This window comes from Macadamia integrifolia, chromosome 4, assembly GCF_013358625.1.
Source record: "Macadamia integrifolia cultivar HAES 741 chromosome 4, SCU_Mint_v3, whole genome shotgun sequence".
NCBI classification, from domain to species: Eukaryota; Viridiplantae; Streptophyta; class Magnoliopsida; order Proteales; family Proteaceae; genus Macadamia; species Macadamia integrifolia.
In genome coordinates this window covers 1-20,432 of record NC_056560.1, presented here as the reverse complement: position 1 = coordinate 20,432, position 20,432 = coordinate 1, and the positions used below count along the sequence as shown (strand labels likewise).

Below are 20,432 nucleotides of genomic sequence, written 5' to 3'. Positions count from 1 at the left end.
GCTCTATACCGGTTGAACCAAATCCCCTGGTCCGGACTTGTAGTTGAAGGTTACAAAAGTTAGTTAAGTAGCACAAGCCGACAGGAAATCGGCTCAAGCCAAGCTGAAATTACTAAAAACAGAAAGAAAACGGTTGGGCATGCAACATTAACAACTTTAAAAGTTGGTTGTGTCGCATGCGATGCCAACACACTCATCAGAACAGATCAGACTATCAGTCTCCAACATATCTAACATTCAACATCTACTAGCCCTTCTTCTTCTTCTCTCTTCTTTCTCTCTCTAAAAAAAGGGATAGAAACTCTGAATTCCTTTGTTTTATGTCCTTAAATCTATCATGTACCCCACGACCTCTCTCCTCTCTCTTTCTCTCTCTAGGAAGTAGCAGTATAGCCATTGATGCTCCTTAAAACAGTCCCTTCGTCATCCACAACTCTTAACTGCCATGGTTTTGGACATGTCGAACAACCATCCTTCTTCTCGAACCAAAGATTTCTTCGCTTCTCCTGCACTCTCTCTCACTCTCGTAAGCATTCTCTCTGAAACAAACTCCAATTAATTATTAAGTTAGTGTTCTCTTTTTGATTTTCTAAATTTTGTTTCTTTGGCTCTGTGCTCTTCAAGGCTGGTGGATTCCGAGATGCCGGTACTCCAGCGTCGGTGGTGAGGAGTCCAGACGTGGAGGAAGGAGATGAAGAGAGCTGTGGTGGCGGTGGTGGTGGCGGCCGAGATGAGATGCTGGAGATTAGCAGTGAGAATACTGGTCCTGGAAGATCTGATGATGATGGAGATGCAGATGCACTACAGGACGATGATGCTGATGATGATGACAAGCAGAAGAAGAAGAAGAGGAAGAAGTACCATAGGCACACGGCTGACCAAATCAGAGAAATGGAAGCGTTAGTTTCTTCCTCTCTCTCTCTCTCTCTCTCTCTCTCTCTCTCTCTCAAGAATTCAACTTCAATTCTCTCTGTTTTTAATCGATTTGACACAGAGTCAGAAATCAGGGCCCCCCAGATATCAAGAAATCATCAACTGAGTCAACTCATTTTTCCGAGTCATATAGTCTTTTTTTTTTTTGGGTAGAAAGTCATATAGTCATTGTCAATAGTTCTTAGATTACATTCCTTGATTTTTAATTTCCTTTTGTTCATGAACTGAAAATTTGAATATGTTTTGGAGTATAATCTGGTTTTGAAGATGTTAATAAGGAGAATTGAAAAGCTTTTTATGAAGATTCAAAGGTAATGTATAATTAACATTCTTAATCTGTTCATTGCATTTGTAATTGCAGTCTATTTAAGGAATCACCCCATCCAGATGAGAAACAAAGGCAGCAACTGAGCAAGCAATTAGGTCTTGCTCCTAGGCAAGTCAAATTCTGGTTTCAAAACCGTAGAACTCAAATCAAGGTGTGTTAGTATCTCTCTCTCTCTCTCTCTCTAGGAACCCAATTCCTTGGCATTGAGGATTTCATCTATTCCTCTTCTTGTAATGGTGACTGGTTAAGGGTGTTGCAGGCTATCCAGGAACGACACGAGAATTCTCTACTGAAATCTGAAATAGACAAACTCAGGGAAGAGAATCGAGCCATGAGAGAGACAATTAAGAAGGCTATCTGTCCTAATTGTGGTTTCGCTACCTCTAGCAGAGATGCAACGATAACCACTGAAGAACAGCAATTACGAATCGAAAATGCAAGACTGAAAGCAGAGGTTTGCAGATACCGAATCTAGTTTTGAATTATGATTTTAATTATCTTATTACAGTTGAAGAAACTTGTATTTAATCTCAATTTGTAGGTAGAAAAGTTAAGAACAACCGTTGGGAAATATCCACCAGGGACGGCATCGCCTAGCTCATCATGTTCGGCAGGAAATGACCAAGAGAACAGGAGCTCCTTAGACTACTATACAGGAATTTTTGGGCTTGAGAAGTCTAGAATTTTGGAGATTGTGAACCAAGCCATGGAAGAGGTCACCAAAATGGCTACTGCCGGTGAACCATTATGGATCAGGAGTGTTGAAACTGGTCGCGAGATACTCAATTATGATGAATATGTTCGGGCTTTCTCTGTTGAGAATCCAAGCAATGGACGGGTGAGGCCATCGATTGAGGCCTCGAGAGAGACCGGTGTCGTCTTTGTAGAGCTTCCTAGGCTTGTTCAAGCTTTTATGGATGTGGTAAGATTTTCAAATTTCTCCATTGTTACTCTCCATTTCCTCCTGTATTGAGTTTTTGAAAGACCCTTTTAGGGACTCAGTAATGGCTGGGCTAGATGGGTAGTTTCCAAATTTTTCATAGCAAAGATAGATTCATCAGCAAATTGAACTGCAAGTACCTTTTGATCCATTCCAATGTTCTCACTAGTTGATGTCGTTTTTGTAGAATCAATGGAAGGAAATGTTTCCCTGCATGATCTCCAAGGCAGCTAATGTTGATGTTATTTGCAATGGTGAAGGTGCAAACAGAAATGGTGCTGTACAACTGGTGGGTAACCTTATCCCTCTCTCTCTGTGCCCAACACACACATACACAGAGCACAAGGAATTGGTGTTAATGGAATCGGCACCGAGTTGAATAGGCCGATTCCACCAATTCGCATCCGGTTTTTAAAACCTTGGAATAGATAACCTCTACATCTAGATGGGTATTGTTGGATTAATTTATTTTCTACCTTCGAAAATTTTCTCACCTTGGCGTCAGTTTATCGATATCAGATGTTTGCGGAGCTGCAAATGCTCACACCCATGGTGACAAGAAGAGAGGTATATTTCATTAGGTATTGCAAACAATTTACTGCTGAGCGTTGGGCCATAGTTGATGTATCTATTGACAAAGTTGAAGAAAATATGGATGCACCCAAATGTAGAAAACGCCCATCTGGTTGCATCATTGAAGACAACACTAATGGTCACTGCAAGGTACGTACATGATCATACAAATATGCAAATTTAATGCTATTTATCCATGGACTTCATCCAGGATTTCACATCAATTCAGTCTTAATTAGTCTTTAATACATGAAATGTTTTCCTTCCAGGTGATCTGGGTAGAGCATCTAGAATGTCAAAAGAGTACAGTTCATACCATGTTTCGTTCCATTGTTAATAGTGGCCTAGCATTTGGTGCAAAACATTGGATGGCAACTCTGCAACTTCAATGTGAAAGGCTTGTTTTCTTCATGGCTACTAATGTTCCCACTAAGGATTCAATTGGTATAAGTTCCAATTTCTTCACCTCAAATTATCACTTTGAATATGTCTGAATCTTTAAGTTGGATAAAATTCAAATTTTTATGCTTTCTTGAACCTAGGCATTGCTACTCTAGCTGGGAGGAAAAGCATTTTGAAGTTAGCACAGAGAATGACATGTAGCTTTTGTCGTTCATTGGGTGCATCCAGCTTTCACACATGGACCAAGATCTCAACAAAGGGAGGAGATGACATAAGAGTTGCTTCTAGGAAGAACTTGAATGACCCAGCAGAACCTCTAGGGGTGATCTTATGTGCAGTTTCTTCTGTTTGTTTGTCTGTATCTCCTCATGTCCTATTTGATTTTTTAAGAGATGAAACTAGACGAAACGAGGTGAGACTGCTTAATTTATCCCCTCCCCTCTTCTTAAGTTATATGATCTTCACTTCCTACTTATCAATCAAATTAACTAACCTTGTTGAATTAATCTCAGTGGGACATCATGTCAACTGGAGGTCCAGCTCAATCAATAGCAAACTTGGCCAAAGGACAGGACCGCGGTAATGCAGTGACCCTTCAAGTGAGTTCAATAACTACTGACATATATCCTAGGATTAATTATCTACATCTACATGATTTGCTAAATGCTAAACTGTGTCTAATATATATGAGCTTGTTGAATTCAGGCGACAAAATCAAAAGAGAATAGTATGTGGATACTCCAAGATAGTTGCACAAATGCTTTTGAATCAATGGTTGTCTATGCTCCAGTAGACATTACAGGGATGCAATCAGTGATGACAGGTTGCGACTCGAGCAGCATTGCTATATTGCCTTCAGGTTTTTCAATTCTTCCAGATGGGCTTGAGACAAGGCCTCTAGTGATCACTTCTAAGCCAGAGGAGAAGACAATGGAAGGGGGATCTTTGCTCACTATAGCATTTCAAATCCTAGCAAATAAGAGCTCACCTACAGCCAAACTAACTATGGAGTCGGTAGAAACTGTTACTACTCTTATTTCATGCACATTGCAGAATATTAAGACAAGCTTGCAGTGTGAAGAATGATAGTTGTTTTTATATTTTGTTGCATACTAGCAGTCTGAAGATTGATAGTTGTTTTTATCTTTTGTAACATAGTTCAAGAAAAAATTAATTGTACAAGTGACACATTTATTCTTTCTTTCTTTCAACATATTTATTTTTAAGTGTGACAGCTATTTTTGTGATGGTTGGGTGATTTCAACAATGGATTAAAAACTTTTGATGCTTGAATTGTATATAGAATTTGAACCAAAGGGAACCCTATAATGAAATCAAGACTAGAAGAGTAATCTATGTATATTCAAACTCTTCAAAGGATCTCCATGCCCGAGTCTCATTCAGCATTTCTTAAACGACCGACTGATTTTGTGATTGTATCTTTTCCAAACAAACCAAGTGGTTGATCCAACAAAACACAAAAACTACATAAGAACCAAGTTTACTTGCCTAGAAAAATTTCAGCTGCTTTCCCTCTATCCAAACCATTTGAAAGCTTATCGTGCTTCATTATCGTGTGGAACAATTCGGCTTGATCATCCTCCACTATCTCCCTCAGAACGTCGTCATCGATGTTCTCAACCTGCTTGTGAGAAGAATCATCCACAATAGCCTCACTAAAAATCATACTTGAGACCCATTCCTTCCATGTGGTCTTACCATACTTTTCTTCTTCCAGTGACCCTGACGCCAAAAGCTGGTAGACATAGACTATCCTCTCCTGACCAGGCCTGAATGCCCGTGCAATTGCTTGCTTCGTCTTGGATGGGTTCCATTCTGAATCCAACAAGACAACCCGTGAAGCAGCAGTCAAACTAATGCCTTCGGCACATGCTGTGATTGAAGCAAGAAGTACTCTTGAAGGCCCATCTGATTCTTCAAATTTATCCATAACCCTTGCACGTTCATATAATTCTTGATCACCTTGAAGGACCAGTATTTCCTCTCCCATCTGCCAGCCAAAGATCATCTCAAATATTTCAACAAATAGGCTTATGGGTGCAATGTTATGGGCAAAGATCAGAACCTTCTCCATCTTCATGATACACTTCTGCACAAGGCTCACAACAAATCTAACCTTCGACCCTTTCTTCAGATCAAGTCTATGTTTCTTAAGGTCTTGTAGTTCCTCCATGGTGAAGTATTTATCAGCACATGCCACAGTTGTGATAAGCCAAGGATGTATGGACCCAAGAGTAATCAACAATTCCAGTTCTAGAGGATATCCTTTGTATGCAACTTTTTGGTTTTGTAGTCTAGTTTGAAGATCTTGTTGGATGACTGTCGATTTCATCAAAAGTGTGTAACTTTGTAATCCTGGGAGTGAGTCTTGAACTCCACCTTCATATACATCTATAAACCCTTTTGTAATTTTCCTCAACCTGCTCAGGCCACGCCTTCTTTCTTCCACCAATTTTGATTTTATTTTTTTTGCAATCTTCTCTGTGAAAAATCTTCTAGCCAATGTCTCCATTGAATTGTAGCATTTCCTCTCCTTCCGATATTTTGTGTTTGGGTTCAGTTTCCTTAACACCTCATAGACAAAGACTGGTCTAGCCAAGCAGAGAGTATTGAAATACTCACTGAAATTATTCTGAAACAGTGTCCCTGAAAGCAAAATTCTCAAATCCGTCTTCACTTTCATTAGAGCTTTTCTTAACCTTGATTTAGTACTCCTTGGGTTGTGGCCTTCATCAAGAACAAGAATTCCTGGGCTTCGTTTCAAGATTCTACCAATATACCTCCTGTGTTCGTACTTTGATCCATCTCGTGTCAATGTTAGAAAGGAGGTGTATCCCATGAGCAAAATACTTGGGTGTTCATGCCATTTTTGAATTTTCTCTAGGCAGTCCATAACATGCTGATCAAATAGGTTGGGTCTGCGATCACCCACAGGCTCTTCCACTTCATGATTAAGAATCCCGTGCCTGAAGTTTGCCCGAACATGGATTTGGTAAACTGGAAATGATACATCCCACTTCTTCATTTCTTTGTACCAGGTGTATAGAGTGGTCTTTGGAGCAAGGATTAATGGTCGTTTTCCAGGGAACATTTTCAAGTAGCTTTCGAGGAATGCAATTATAACCAGAGTTTTTCCAGCTCCTGGAGAGTGTGAGATTACACAACCACCTGTTCTTTTGGAACATTGTTCCATCTCAGCAGGTATCAAAGACCCGACAATGTTCTTCCATAGAAATTCAAAAGCTTTCTTTTGGTGGGAGTGTAACTTCATTCTCAATTCTGGTATCATGGCCCAAACATTGTCACTCCTTTTTGATAATGGTATTTCCTCTGAAGAACCAGGATTGCCAAAAATATCTTGACCCTCATGTCCAGCAGTGGCCCACCTCAATTCTTCATCATGAAGATACTTCTTTGCAATCCAACCTGTATTTTGAAACTGCAAAGAGCAATGAAACATTAGCAAACACAAATCAACTATATATTTCAAGGAAGCCTCTAAGTAGCAGCCCCATTGGGTGGTCATCCGGCTAGAGCAGGATGGAACTCTTTGATGTTCCCAACCTAGATCTTCGGCAAAAAATGACAACTTTTTTTTTTCTTTTTACACCCTAATGCAACTTCTTTTTCAACTGTCCAAAAGTACAGGAATAACACCTGAAAAGGAAAAGCTTCTATAATTCAATCTCGTTGTCTTTTAGCCAGATCTTTTAGCGGGGATCAATTCTACCTTCCCCACATGTGCGCCAGCACTGCTTGGAATGAATGTTGGTACATCATATAAGAAAGGTCTCCATGGTCTACCCTGTGGCACCTTAAATTACTAGTAGAAGGAAATACTTCTGCTTGAGTTGCTAACTCGACTTACAAATGGCAGTGAAACATCTCTTATTTCAGTGCTCACAAAGCTGCATAATTTGCATACAAGTCCAACTTCTTCATCCATCTTAAATTCATGGTGGCACGAATGGCCATAATCTTTGCTTGACTTCTTGGCAACCTCATCACAGGTATCCAGCCTTGATCCCTGAAAATTGTTCAATCATAATGAATCAGATGAAACATATAGAATTGAGGTAAACTTGCTTGAATTCAGGTTCAAGACATCATATTTAAATTTCAGTTTTTTTCCTTAGGAAATCTAAAACTGGACACTACATGCCCTAACCCCCTCCCACTCCCAACTTAACTGCATGCCCTTCTGCATATAAAGCCTTCTTGAGCTGACATAAAATTTGCATTTAGGAAAGAAAAGTGCATTCTGACTGAGATGAAATAAAATTACGTGGGAGAGTAAACTGAAAGATGGAGAAAAGATAAAATCCTTGCTTCTGTGCACCCACGGATAATTTTATTTATTTTGGGAGGGATGTGTAGCAGAAGGAGCCTCCAAGTTAATAAATCTGATATCCTTTGGAAATGGAATTGCAGACGTTTGAAGAGAATAAACAGAATGTATCAGTACCGTTAGTTGGAAAATTCTCTCAAAACAAAGAGTGAGCACTATAAATGTCACTTCAATAAATTTCTAGGACACAGGTTGGTTAATAAAATGTTGTATACAGTTTATAATGTCAAAATTGCAAAACAAGTACCATGTTAGATTTGGTCACGGAGAATATGTCAACTCGGAAATTTTTACATGATTAAAAGAAAAGAACAAGTAAAATTATTAAGAAGGTACTAATACAATCTAATACTCTTATGTTTGCCACCTAAAAGATGACTAACTAATGCAGAACACGGAGGTCATATAATGTCTGAAAGATAAGTGAGAAAGAAGTGGGTTATTGAACCTCATAATGTTATATAAGATTCCATGCAAATGTTTAGTTGCTAATCATGTACGAGGCACTTACAAAAGAACAGAGTAGATGTCAGTACTAATCAACCAACTGTTACATGGGAATGAGCTTGTAGCTCAGTGGTGGCAGCCTTTGGTGTAAGACCAAGTAGGTCTTATGGTTGACTCTCCATTCCTTACCACCTATATCTATATATATCCCTCCTCCCCACCCCCTGCCTATGGGCCACCAGCCAGCTGGTTAGGTTATCCAAAGACCAAAAGAAAAAACCGAGTATTACATCAACCACGAAAGCAACAATTCAAAATATTTTAGAAGATATGAACCTGACTGTCTCCAATAAAATTAACTGTTGCCATTGAAAACTCCATTTCTTTCCACAAAAGTTCAAGCTCTGAGTTTTCTGTCTGATCATTAAGAACAGGTGTGCATTTGTCACGCCATCTTTGGTTTGAACAATTCATTCCCCGCATTGCTTCCCACTGAGCAGCAGCATGTGGGTGTTCTCTCTTGATCTCAGACTCTATGTTCTTCATAAACCTGTCTATCATTTTCTTGTACTCACTTGTACTTAAGAAGGCATTTCTCCTAGTTCTTGTTTCACCAGACCTATCTCTTTTTGAGCAGAATAGGTTACTTACTCTTCTTAGATGCTTCTTATTTGAACCTTTCACCTTCCATGTTACTTCCATTTTTCTGCATCTTTTTTCTTGCATTTCCTCGAATCTTTTCCGCAATAGAGTTTTTTCTCCCATTACAGATGATCCATGCCTATGACTATGCTCAGAAAAAACCCAAGAAACCATTTTTTGGGGGTTTCCAATAATCTGAATTGGGGGATAATCCTGTGGATGCAACAGAGAAACACTTTCAGATGTAAGAGGAATATCGGAGGAAACTCTTGGGGTGGAAACAGTACAGTTGCTGATGGGAGACTTCAATTTTCTCTTGTTTTTCCGTGATGCGTAAACTGGGAATGAAAAGTGTGAATCTCCTGAAAACAAGCCGTTGTCTGCTTTGGGTCTACCATAAGGAGCAGCAGTACCTCCATCCATCTCATGATTCTCAAGAAGCAATATTTTATTTTTCATTCTAGTATCTGCACCTGACATAAAGTCTCTTGATTTGACGTTGCTTTGATTCACTGGGGACTTCTTCCTGTAGTAAACCTCACTATCTTCAACCATATTTTCACACATACTATATTCAACAAAATTTTCACCTGCACTATCTTCTATCATATTTTCACCATTGCAATCTTCAATTATCATTTCACCACCAATAGACCGTCTGAAAGACTCACTATGCATCAAATGGACATTATCTGCCTGATGCAATATTATGGACAATGTTCTGTTCTCTTTCCATCCGTTTATCTTGTCTTCCTCTGTCTCAACAATAGAAGGCTTTGGTTTTGAAAACCCTCTGTAACTTACAAAACGCTCAGGTTGAACATTTCTGCGTTTGGAACGCCGCAACTCCATGGGATCATAAAGCTGCAATGAGTCATCTTCCTGCAGATCATGAACAGGACAAGCCTCAATGGAACTACCTGAAACAAATGTATCTACAGGAATAAAAGTCCTGGTAAATGGTCTAATAATTCCATTGTCCATTTGGAAATTTATGGCTACATTGTTGGCAGTATCTGAAGAACACACATCATGATCATCACCATACAAAATTTGATAGACAATCTTGCTCTGCACTGATCTTAAATCAAATTTTAGTCCCTTCCAAATGGAGGTAACAAGTAGCCATGAAATATCTGAAGAGAATTGACCCCGGAACAATTTAGATTCAACTGCAGAAGGGCAGTCCTGAGAATAGCTCCATCGGTGATACCCATCTTCACAAGGTTTTCTCTGCAGTCGTTGTATTATTGCAATATCATCAATTCCCACATCCCTGATCCCCTTACAAAGTTTTCCATTCCGACGATGTGTTGTATGGAAGGTTACATTAAACCGGCAGGTGCATTGTGGTTCATGTGGCCTCCTCTCAATTGAATTTATTCTAGCATCAATCCGGACCTACACAGGGAAAAGATCTGTAGTAGGCAAGCTTGAAAAATGAAAATGAGCGCTGGCAAGATAAACCAATATTCTGCAGAATGAATCTGACAACCAAGCAGACAGTATAGAAAAAATTATCATATGTCCGTATTCAAAATGGGTGGTGTGACGAATATCTTGGGAAATTACCTTTCTGTTTCACTTGGTTGCTAAAACGTGTTACACTTTTATTCTACTTGCAAGCATGACATTGTTCATTATTCAATTTGGTTCACAGCAGTTTTGTATTTTTAAAGTTTCACTAAGAAAAAAATCTTGTGATGTCCTCTAAATACCAATCCATCAACAATGGATGCACATTTTTTTTACTAAAAGTAATCAAATAAACTAAGTTGCATTAAGGCTTATATTATTTCACCTATTTTATATGGGTACAGGATTGGAATTCCACAAAAAATATGATTCAGGGACTTGGTCTTATATACTTATTTTTTCAAAAAATTTCAAAATTATTTTTATATCATGTGAATAGTTCTATAAATATTGCTTAAGGGATCAAAATAGTTGTTGTCTTTGTGTGTATTTCTCCCCCTCCACGTGAAAAATTAGCACTCCCTTGCTAATAGAGAGCCAATTGTGGCTTTTGCTGGTAGAGGGACTTATTTTTCAGTGCTTCACATGTACTCTATTTCTAGAGGGATTTCTATTTGCATTGAGAGAGGCATCAGATTCTAAAGTAGGGGACCCCTGGCGAGTGCAAATATTGAAGAGTAAACTCTTGCATCTTCTATCTCAATTAGAGCGCAAGGAGATTAGACATCTATGGAGGGAGGTGATTAGGCCAGTTGATTATCTAGCTTCTTTGGATATTGGGGTGGGGAAAATTATCTTCCATCCTCGAGACTTCACAGATGAGCTCTCGCAGTTTATAACACAAGACATGGAGCATACAATTTATTTCAGGTGTACTTAATTTGCTGAAAGTTATGAATGTTTTGGAGCTGGTCTTCTGGGATATGCCCCCGTTTGCTAGGGGCTCCTCCCCTCCTCTTAGGCCTGTCTAAGGGAGGGTGTTAGGGGTTACCTTTTCATGTACATTATTTTTATTTCTTTTCCTTTTCTTCTAATATATCATATTTACCTATCAAAGAAAAAAAAAAAAAAAAAAGGGAAGTAATCATAGGAGATAAGAGAGAAGTTACAACACTATTCATTTTTTTTTTTCCGAGGTGGGGTGGGGTTGTTACTATCTCCATTCTCCATAAACATTATTGAACTCAATTTGATATTCAGATATAAGTTTGATAGTTAGTTCCATGTAACCCGGATCCTCTATTGCTTACCTTTTGAGAACAATTGGTAGATATGCTAAATGATGAAGGCTTTTCAAGTACTTTCCAGTTTTGTAACGTGTATGAGAAAATCTTTAAATGCCATTTTTTGTGTGTCATAATACATATCGGAGGTGTATCATATTGTATCGTATCGGAGATACTTTAAACCATGGTCATAATTCGAGTGGCTGGGATATCCTTAACCAATGGAGGATCTCATGTTGTTTTTTGTCCAAAATAATTTGGAGTACCCTAATGTAAAATAAAAAGAACAACAACAGATAAACAAAGAAGACTCTAAGGAATCACTTTGCATGTCATTTAGGAATATACCAGCAGAAACATTTTGACTTTCCTACTAAGAGGAGTGCCAAAATACTTCCCAGGGTTATTGGTGGTCAAAACAACAGTAATGGAACTTGCAAGGGAAGGTAAAGAAACATCAAATCGATTTTGTGATTAAATGATTTCAATATGGAAATGAGAAACTGAATGTGTGATAAAGAAAAGGAAAAAGTGGACCAAGAGTAGAATCTTTTGAGATGTCATTACATGTATGGAACAGTAGCTCCATAGAAAAAATGCAAGAAACTCAACATAAAGAACAATACAGTGAGATCCAATTAAATGGAACAACAACTCAGTGGCCATATATATTCCAAAGCATACAAACTGTTCCTCTTAAGTTAATCAGACCAATACATACCGATTGTGGAAATTTTTTGTCCTTGGTTGGATCTGTCAAAAGTACACATACATCTATCCCAGCCCTCAAGAAACAATCGCAATCAGATAAGATTGCTTTTCGAGATCGTACGCGTACAGTGCCATTATAGACTTCCTCATCCATCTCAAATCCAGGAGTTTCAAAACGCATGGCAACTGTCCCATCCCGAATTCTGATATGCTCTATAGTCCTCCATGAACCATGAGAAAATGCCTCGAAAGCTGTGAGACAATATAATTATAAATAACAATGTTAGGCAATAATAATTTGCTGACAAAGAATTCCTTGTATATAAACAAAGGAATTAATTCTTCAAGAGACTTGAAATTAATATTTGATCTTACGGTTCAGAATATAGTATTCTATACATTACAAAATTTTAATAGCAAAACCCAAAAAAAAAAAAAATGATCAGTCCAAGTTCAGATTGATATCAGACCATTTCAAACTAATGATGATTTAACCTCTTCCAAATTCTGTTAATCTGCTTAACCAAGAAGTGTACTCCTCTCCTCTGGAGTCATTTTAACAGAGTAAGTGTTGACTATGCCAAATAGGGGGAAAAAAAATCAAGTTCATAGCAATCAAAAGTAATGCTTACGGTGTATATCAAATGGATGTCTATTCCGATACAAATGTCTCTTTGCCATGGCTGTTCACTGATCAAGATGGAGCTCTCTAACAAGCCCAATAGTGCAGGAAAACCATACACTTAGTACTGTATCTAGAGACAAATTGACACAAAGAATCATCAGGGATTAGAAACCAGCAACTATGCAAAACCATGAATTAGAAATCCAGAAGAAACCAAATATTATTATACTCATGCATGCAGAGTTACAAGGTATAAACAAGTTGCCGAAGAAGAGCTGATCAACAAAAATTAAGGGTCCTCACTAAATTAGGAAATTTGCCAAAAACTCTATAAATTAGGAAACTTCACATACCTTGCTACCCTTTTCAAAACCATGTTGTTTCCACATCAATATGACAAAAACTAATGTTAGAAGAAGAATTTTTGAGACACGCATGCATTGTTGTTTACCAGGAAAAAGGGAAAGTTTAATTTTATAGGGTAAACAGTTCATGCAAGCTTAAACACTGAAGTAATTTCCTGATTTCCACCCTAGAAGAGCAGAGTACAAGAGAAGACATGAAAGAGAATAGCAGGAATTGAAGTCCTGAAGCTTCACACACAGAAATAAAGAAGGTAAGAAGGAAAGAAACAATGCAATTACCAGACAAGTTTCAGAAAACCCATTAAAGTGCAGAGGCCAAAGAACTCTGCTTTACCCTCCCTGAAGCTGTTCTTGTTGTTGTCTCAATAAAACCTCTCTATCCAAGAGAGACAGAGCTGTCTGCTGTGCGTGGAAAGAAGTAATGTTTTCTTTTTCCCTACATTCTCGGCTTTCGAATATTTCCATCCAATTGTTTTGTTTATTTTATTCTCTGTGTAATTGCTCTCTCGCATAAGCCCAACAGTACTCTGTCAGTACTCAGTAGTGAGTGACTGACGGTGTGAGATGTACCAGCAGATCAATTAAAGCTAAGAAGAAGGGTAGTTTGGTCATATTTTAAAAAAACTGAGATGGTTGGTGATGAACGAAGAGTATCTATTTGCAGCTCAGGGGATAGTGGAGACGTGACCAGAAGGAGGAAAAGGCCAAAATAAGACTGTCCTCGGGGCTCGGGCAGGTCTATCGACGATTACAGCAGTTAGATTGGAATCAACATAGGTCAGATAAATGGGTGGAATTGAATTGAGTTTGAATCTGATGGTTCAGAACTCGATTTTTCATATTGCCTTATAATTTCCTCTTTTGGTAACAATTTGGGTTTTTTTTTTTTTTTTTTTTTTAAGTCATTACTGCATGGATGAAATTACATCAATATCCTTGTCAGTGATGGAAATGGGTAATGTTTGGTGATATTTACAAAAGCTAATGGTTTTGACGAAAGAAAAAAATCATGTCATCGCTAGGCCAGAGCTGGAAAAATATGAGAGAGAGAGAGAGAGAGAGAGAGAGAATTATACAAATCTAAAAAATGGGGATCTTTCAAAGGTCAAGAAGTGTGGTTGTTGGCTTGAAAAAGAATTGTTTTAATTCCTTTGCTTCACACCAGACTTGAGTAATTGTCCATCCATGTATTCTTACATGTTTTAATCCAAGTAAAATATTAAAATTCATTTTACTTCAGTCACCTGACATACAACTAACTCAGGTTCATGTCACTACGATGCATTAGGTTGTATCTTTAGTCCAAAAAATCACATACCGGTCACCTAGCAATACAAACTTTAGTCGTGATTAGGAGTCTGTCAATATCAGAATGTGACAATCAATCACCCAAAAAACCCCTGATAACCCCCTCCTAGTAATCACGTCATCGGAATTACCATCGATCACACTGGACTAGTTTTCACATCTGACAATAATCGCATCGTACCATACAAGGGGCATTTCGGAATGGTTCATTGAACATACCATTGTTTAGTTATCCAACACCTCACCCCTTGTTGGCAATGAATTATGGCATAGGGAATGAGACCCAACCACAATATGCTACATGCCTTCTATAGTGATACAAGTAGTATAATATACGATACCGGAATCACCATCAATCACATTGCATCTATGTCCAAGCCTAACTAACATGTATACAATGTAATATAGGATACGAAGTACCAGAATTACCATCGGCCACACCTCGCACACATTTCCAAGTATGACTATGGTGTACACGGTACTGGAATTACCATCGGCGACACTGCATAACCATAGCCATAGGTAACTCTAATGACACCCAATGCATGATGCAAACATTCACATGGCGCTCACGATACCAGAATCCCCCTCAGCCACACTGAATCCCTTTCACACAATCAAATCAAATATACAAACCAAATTTAATAAAACATGTTATACAATTCAAATATAGCATACATGTGATGTAATTTATAAAACATGATTGCATGGCATACATACAATTCTAAAAGGTCAAAACACTCCAAAAGAAAGTTAGACCACCACTCACCTTGTCTGTTGACCAGGCTAGTGAAATTCCTGAGTTTGGATACCCGAATCAAACCCTGCTAGGTCTCATTGAGTTGTGATTGTCTCTATCCTAGTTACAAGGGTAAACGGATGTTAAAATGTGTCAAAAGTATGCATGGGGTTCCACAGGATTTCCCCCCCAAAAGTGTCAAAATTGAAAATACAACAGAATACAACAAACCCATAAGATGCAAGTCATTGGTTGGAGACTGTGTCCATCCGATGGGGTGAACGGAGGCCAATTTGGACCCCAAAGTCACTCGTGGGCTCCTACTTGTGACCAGCCCCAAAAGTTCAACAACTTCATAGGGCTTCGCCATCTCAGGCCTAATTTCCAAGGATTGTTTCATGGGGATCGTAGGGGGTCTTCTCACCTTTCATCTAAACCTGATTGATCCTATTTCCATCGGGCCATTGGGGAGTTACACTGAATAAATAGCCGAAACCCCAACTTCCCTATTTGGGTCAAAAAGACTTCGGAGCTTGTGTTACTCACTTTGGGCTCGGGAACACATACAAGGGAATGCAATGCACATCACCTTGGCTATCGAAGTCACTAGGAATGAGGCTAAGGACGTGAATTTGAAACCGAAACCATTTATCGAAATCAAAAAACCGTTTAATAAATGGTTCGATTCTGGTTTCAAGTTTCAGGCCAATTAGCTAAACGGGTTGAAACTGAACTGAGCCGTTTAACCCGTTGGTTTCAAACTTAATTAGAACCGTGAAAACCAAACCGTTTAAACCATCAAAACCAATCCGATTAACCCATTTAAAGATTAAATAAAGTGGTTGCAAAATATCATTAGTATCTCATTTGATTCAAAGATTGAATGCTATAAGCTTGCAAGTAATTCTAGAGGTAGCTTGCTCATTGTTTGGAATGCCGATTAAATTAATCTAACGCACTAAGTAGAACGTATATTGATAAAAAATGTAATTTTTGCTTATACTATGGCATATTAAATATATATTTTTCAATATTATAACACATTATTTTGGGGGAGGGGGGAGAAGAAGAAAATCCCTACTATAAGCATTACTTACTGACTTGTTAGATGCGTTTGAGACTTGATAGATGCTTGAGACTATTTTCTATTAAAATATTTTCTTTTGCTTAGTTGTTTTGTTGTTTTAACAAAACATAATGGTTTGCATTTCACATTCTCAAGATTGAATCGTTTATCAATACGGGAATGCTAAGGAGACCTTACAACTTCTTCGATATGGCCTAACATAAAGAAGATGTGGGATTTTATTGCCTCTAAAGAAAGGTGGATTGTTGGTAATGGGAGTAAAATTAGACTTTGGAAAGACAAATGGTTGGAAGATCAACCAATTGAGGACATGATAGGAACAAATGTGTCTTTGTTCCCCAGAGAGAAACCAATGAAAGATTTTATTCAGAACTTCTCTTGGGTTTTACCTCACGTTCACTCAGAGGCATTGAGAGCTAGTCTAAAGTTAGGGCTATACCTATACCGCTATATCAAGTTGATGATAAACGTTGCTGGAATCCCTCATTGTCAGGTACTTTCATGATCAGCTTTGCCTGGGAAGAGATAAGGAAAAAAAGTTCCAAAGTCTCATGGTTCTCTATAGTGTGGAAATCGGGTCTTCTACCTCGTCAATTTCTCTTTGGGTGGAAACTAATATATGGAAAACTGTCAACTAATGATGTGGTCACCACTAAATGTACTTACCCTGTCCTCGATATGTGATCTCTATTACAACTCCTTTGAGTCTCTTCTTCACCTCTTTCTGGAGTGCAACTTTGCAAAGATAATCTGATCAAATTTTACTTCTTTGTTTAACATAGTTAGGGTTCCTCAAACTTCGATCGAGGGTCTAGTAGGATGGTGGAAAAGGAAAAATAAGTATGTTCCCTTGAAGCAGATATGGCTGGCTGGGGTTATATTAATTCCAAAATTTCTTTGGATGCAACAGAATGCTAGAAGATATGAAAATAATAAGAGCTAGTCTAGTCATTCAAAAAATTCTAATATCCATTAAAGGGCTTTTTTCCCATGCTAAAGTGTAGAGGTTTTTTTGGGCGGCTGAGTCAATGGCCAGATATTTGGGTGCGAATTTATATCCCCCAAAAGCCTCCAGAATTCTAAAGATTATTTGGTGTGCTCCTTCAAACACATGGCTGAAGCTTAACATTGACGGGTGCTCTCTTGGAAACCCAAGGCGAGCTGGTGCAGGTGGTGTTATTTGAAATTCAGACACAAGAATTGTGTTCTCCTTTGGAATTCCTTGGCATTGTAAACAATTATGAGATTGTATTTGAAGGGCTAGTGCACAGTATTATGTATGTGAAACAATTGGTTATTCAGAAGCTATGGATTAAAACGGACTTTACGACTGTCACAATGGCAGTCTATAGATATTCCATCCCATGGTCTATATCCCAACTCTGGAGATACCGGTAACCTTACCTTGAAGAAATTCAATGGAAGCTGATTCATTGCTTCAGATAAGTGAACCCAATAATTGATTATTTGGCTAATGGTGCAACGAAAAGTGGTGTCTCGTCGGTTTTTTCATCTCTTCCTAATTCTATTCTAACCGAGATTAGAGCGGATGCAAAGAAAAGAGCCAGATTTCGGTTTCATTGATTTTGTTTTTCTGGTGGAGCAGTGGATCTCTTTCCTGCTGATGCCAAAAGTGGGAAAGTAATCCTAGATTTTCATCCCTTCACATTCTTGTAATGTCTCTAGTGTCACTTAGGCCCCAACTTGTATATTTTTTACCTTTTTCTTCTTGATATAAATGACCTTTCAGTGAAAAAATTAGCACACCAATATGCATAAAGTACACCTGCAATGGTAGTGACATTTTAAATATAAAGATAAAAATAATATTAGAGAGTCCTTATTGCACAAACAAACAAATGAAGGTGATCAACACAAGACTCTCAAGTCTATATTCTTGAATCTCATTCCCCCACGTCTGCCCATGCATGGTCGACGGTGTGTGTTGCCTTACCGATGGAATGAGGTGCTGAAAGAGAGACGAAGCCGGGATCTCCCCAAAAGATAAAAGAAAAGTTTTGGCTCATACTCGTAATTTATTGAGGTTTTCTTTCTTTGGTTATTTTCTATATCGGGCTTGGTAAGAATCAGGCCAAGCTTGGTCGGGCTAGCTCAAGCCGGCTTAGACATGAACCCCTCGTGCCGTTACGTATGGATCAATACCCTTCATGTGATGGGTCTACCTTTTCATCAGATCAGTACTTTCCACTCGATTATTAATATCTTTTTTAACGGTTAAGATTATCTACAATCCTGTGTGAGACTCCCATTCTCTCTCCGGCTCTGAGGCTTCATCGTTATTTCTGATCTCTGCTTCGAAAACCAAACAAAAACCCTAGATAGGTGGTTGAACCCTACTGACGAAACCCTTTCGTCAAAACCGTAATCCCTAATCTTCTCCTGAAGCCGAAGTTCCTCTTCTTTTGTTTCTGCAAATTTTGCAGGTTAAATCCTTTTTTCTGCCGATTACAGTTTGTGGAGCAATCATGGCGGCCTCTTACGACTATGACGATGCGGCCGGGTACGACGACAATGGTGGAGGTCACAGGCAGGAGCAGCAGGGACAGGACCAAGGTTACGACCCTAACTTCGTTCCGGATTCGGTGAAGACCTTTGTGGTTCATCTTTACAGGCACATTAGGGAGAAGAACGTTTATGAGATTCATCAGATGTACGAGGGTTCATTTCAGAAGCTTAGCGATCGGATGTTCAAGGAGAGTCCTTGGCCTTCAGTGGATGCGGTCGCCCCCTACGTCGATAACGACCATGTCTTCTGTTTGTTGTACAGGGAGATGTGGTTTCGGCATCTCTACGCGAGGTTATCGCCCACGCTGAGGCAGAGAATTGATTCCTGGGATAATTACTGTAGTTTGTTCCAGGTTGTGTTGCATGGTGTGGTGAACATGCAGTTGCCGAATCAATGGTTGTGGGATATGGTCGATGAGTTTGTTTATCAGTTCCAGTCTTTTTGCCAGTACCGAGCCAAGATGAAGAGCAAAACTGAGCAGGAGATTACACTTCTTAGGCAGTACGATCAGGTACCAGTCTTTAGTAATTAAATCTTACATGAAGAAAGGGTTTTAGTTTTTGTCTGGATCTGCACTTCTGTAAATCTTCTCTTAAGTAGCATGGGTAATGATACATTGAGTTATTTGTTTGATTGGAAGTTCTAGTTTGGTCATTTGGGTAGATAATTTTCCCTTTATTATGTGGAATTCTTTTTCTGCTTGATGGATGGACCCGATAATATTTCTGGGTTGAGTCTCTTTGCAAGTATGTCAAAAATTCCTTTCCTAACCATTTATGAATTAGTTATTGAAGTGTTATCCATTGTGAGGTTTTTTTTTTTGGACACCACTTATGCTACTTGTTGACTTACTTCTGAGGTACGTCTGTCTACCCTTTCCGTCAATATCTCATTGACATTTTATGGATGGCTTAAAACTCATGTTATTCCAACACTGAATGAGAATCAGTTGTCACTATTTACAGATGGATGCTTTGGGGGCACTTTATATGGTTTCATGTATTATGCTTTGCCAGATTTCTAAAGTTCACGAAGGTCGACTATTATACATTTATAATCCCTTTCCATTGTGATTGGTATTTTTTACAGGCTTGGAATGTGTATGGTGTGCTAAACTATTTGCAAGCCCTCGTGGAGAAATCCATGATCATCCAGATCTTGGAACAGGAGAAAGAAGGGTTGGAGCAGTTCACTGCTACTGATGGTTATGATTACAATGGCGGAAGCAATGTTTTGAAGGTGTTGGGTTATTTCAGCATGGTGGGTTTGCTGCGGGTTCATTGTCTTCTTGGTGATTATCACACTGGTCTCAAGTGTTTGCAACCCATTGACATCAGTCAATCAGGTGTATACACCAGTGTTATTGGAAGCCACATAACTACCATATACCATTATGGGTTTGCCAACCTTATGTTGCGAAGGTATGTCGCCTCTCTCTGATGCACTTACTTGCTTTATGCCCATTTCTTCCTTGAAATTTGGATTTCTCATTCTCTTCATTTATTTTAATAAAAGATGATCATCTTTTGTTTCCCCATGATCTCCTCGTGGTCTAAGTTGTGATGCTCAGTTTTGTTCCTGATTCTATTTTGATATAGTTTTAAGTTTTTTGATATTCAAAAGCTACAAATAGTACCATGTTAAATCATTCTTATTGGGGGGAAAAATTGGAAGAAGAAAATTGTGGGATCATGGAGGATACCGGAGGGGCCTTTATGCTATTAACAATGTCAT

General features: G+C 38.6%; 3 protein-coding genes across 5 annotated transcripts; 2 read left to right on the top strand and 1 right to left on the bottom strand.

The window, feature by feature from the left end:
* The first annotated feature begins 269 nt into the window (after positions 1-269).
* Positions 270-4,410, top strand: LOC122075961 (homeobox-leucine zipper protein GLABRA 2-like). Its single transcript, XM_042641195.1, has 11 exons — positions 270-526; positions 625-899; positions 1,295-1,412; positions 1,521-1,715; positions 1,803-2,183; positions 2,389-2,490; positions 2,721-2,924; positions 3,044-3,218; positions 3,317-3,588; positions 3,689-3,775; positions 3,882-4,410. Exons 1-11 carry the CDS (start codon positions 446-448, stop codon positions 4,260-4,262), a joined length of 2,271 nt encoding a protein of 756 aa, XP_042497129.1. The 5' UTR covers positions 270-445; the 3' UTR covers positions 4,263-4,410.
* A 95-nt stretch (positions 4,411-4,505) lies between these two features.
* On the bottom strand, positions 4,506-13,547 carry LOC122075959 (SNF2 domain-containing protein CLASSY 1-like). Of its 3 annotated transcripts, none has more exons than XM_042641191.1 (6): positions 13,317-13,547; positions 12,680-12,802; positions 12,058-12,299; positions 8,329-10,035; positions 7,066-7,224; positions 4,506-6,636 (listed from the first exon to the last, which is right to left on the bottom strand). In XM_042641191.1, the coding sequence occupies exons 2-6, from the start codon at positions 12,726-12,728 to the stop codon at positions 4,678-4,680; spliced, it is 4,116 nt and encodes a 1,371-aa protein (XP_042497125.1). In that variant the 5' UTR covers positions 12,729-12,802; positions 13,317-13,547; the 3' UTR covers positions 4,506-4,677. The 3 variants fall into 3 exon arrangements, with proteins under 3 accessions (XP_042497125.1, XP_042497127.1, XP_042497128.1); XM_042641193.1 differs by having other exon boundaries at positions 12,680-12,796; XM_042641194.1 differs by lacking the exon at positions 13,317-13,547 and adding an exon at positions 13,026-13,267.
* Positions 13,548-18,415: 4,868 nt separating this feature from the next.
* Positions 18,416-20,161, top strand: LOC122077136 (eukaryotic translation initiation factor 3 subunit L-like). The gene is made up of 2 exons (XM_042642951.1): positions 18,416-19,209; positions 19,788-20,161. The coding sequence occupies exons 1-2, from the start codon at positions 18,658-18,660 to the stop codon at positions 20,136-20,138; spliced, it is 903 nt and encodes a 300-aa protein (XP_042498885.1). The 5' UTR covers positions 18,416-18,657; the 3' UTR covers positions 20,139-20,161.
* Positions 20,162-20,432: the final 271 nt, after the last annotated feature.

Coding starts and splice junctions, on each gene's coding strand:
- LOC122075961 (XM_042641195.1), top strand. CDS start 446: ATGGTTTTGGACATGTCGAACAACCATCCTTCTTCTCGAACCAAAGAT. Junction 3,589..3,688: donor ATGAAACTAGACGAAACGAG/GTGAGACTGCTT, acceptor AATTAATCTCAG/TGGGACATCATGTCAACTGG. Junction 3,776..3,881: donor GTAATGCAGTGACCCTTCAA/GTGAGTTCAATA, acceptor TGTTGAATTCAG/GCGACAAAATCAAAAGAGAA.
- LOC122075959 (XM_042641191.1), bottom strand. CDS start 12,728: ATGGCAAAGAGACATTTGTATCGGAATAGACATCCATTTGATATACAC. Junction 12,300..12,679: donor ACATCCATTTGATATACACC/GTAAGCATTACT, acceptor ATTGTCTCACAG/CTTTCGAGGCATTTTCTCAT. Junction 6,637..7,065: donor GAGATGTTTCACTGCCATTT/GTAAGTCGAGTT, acceptor TGCTCTTTGCAG/TTTCAAAATACAGGTTGGAT.
- LOC122077136 (XM_042642951.1), top strand. CDS start 18,658: ATGGCGGCCTCTTACGACTATGACGATGCGGCCGGGTACGACGACAAT. Junction 19,210..19,787: donor TTCTTAGGCAGTACGATCAG/GTACCAGTCTTT, acceptor TATTTTTTACAG/GCTTGGAATGTGTATGGTGT.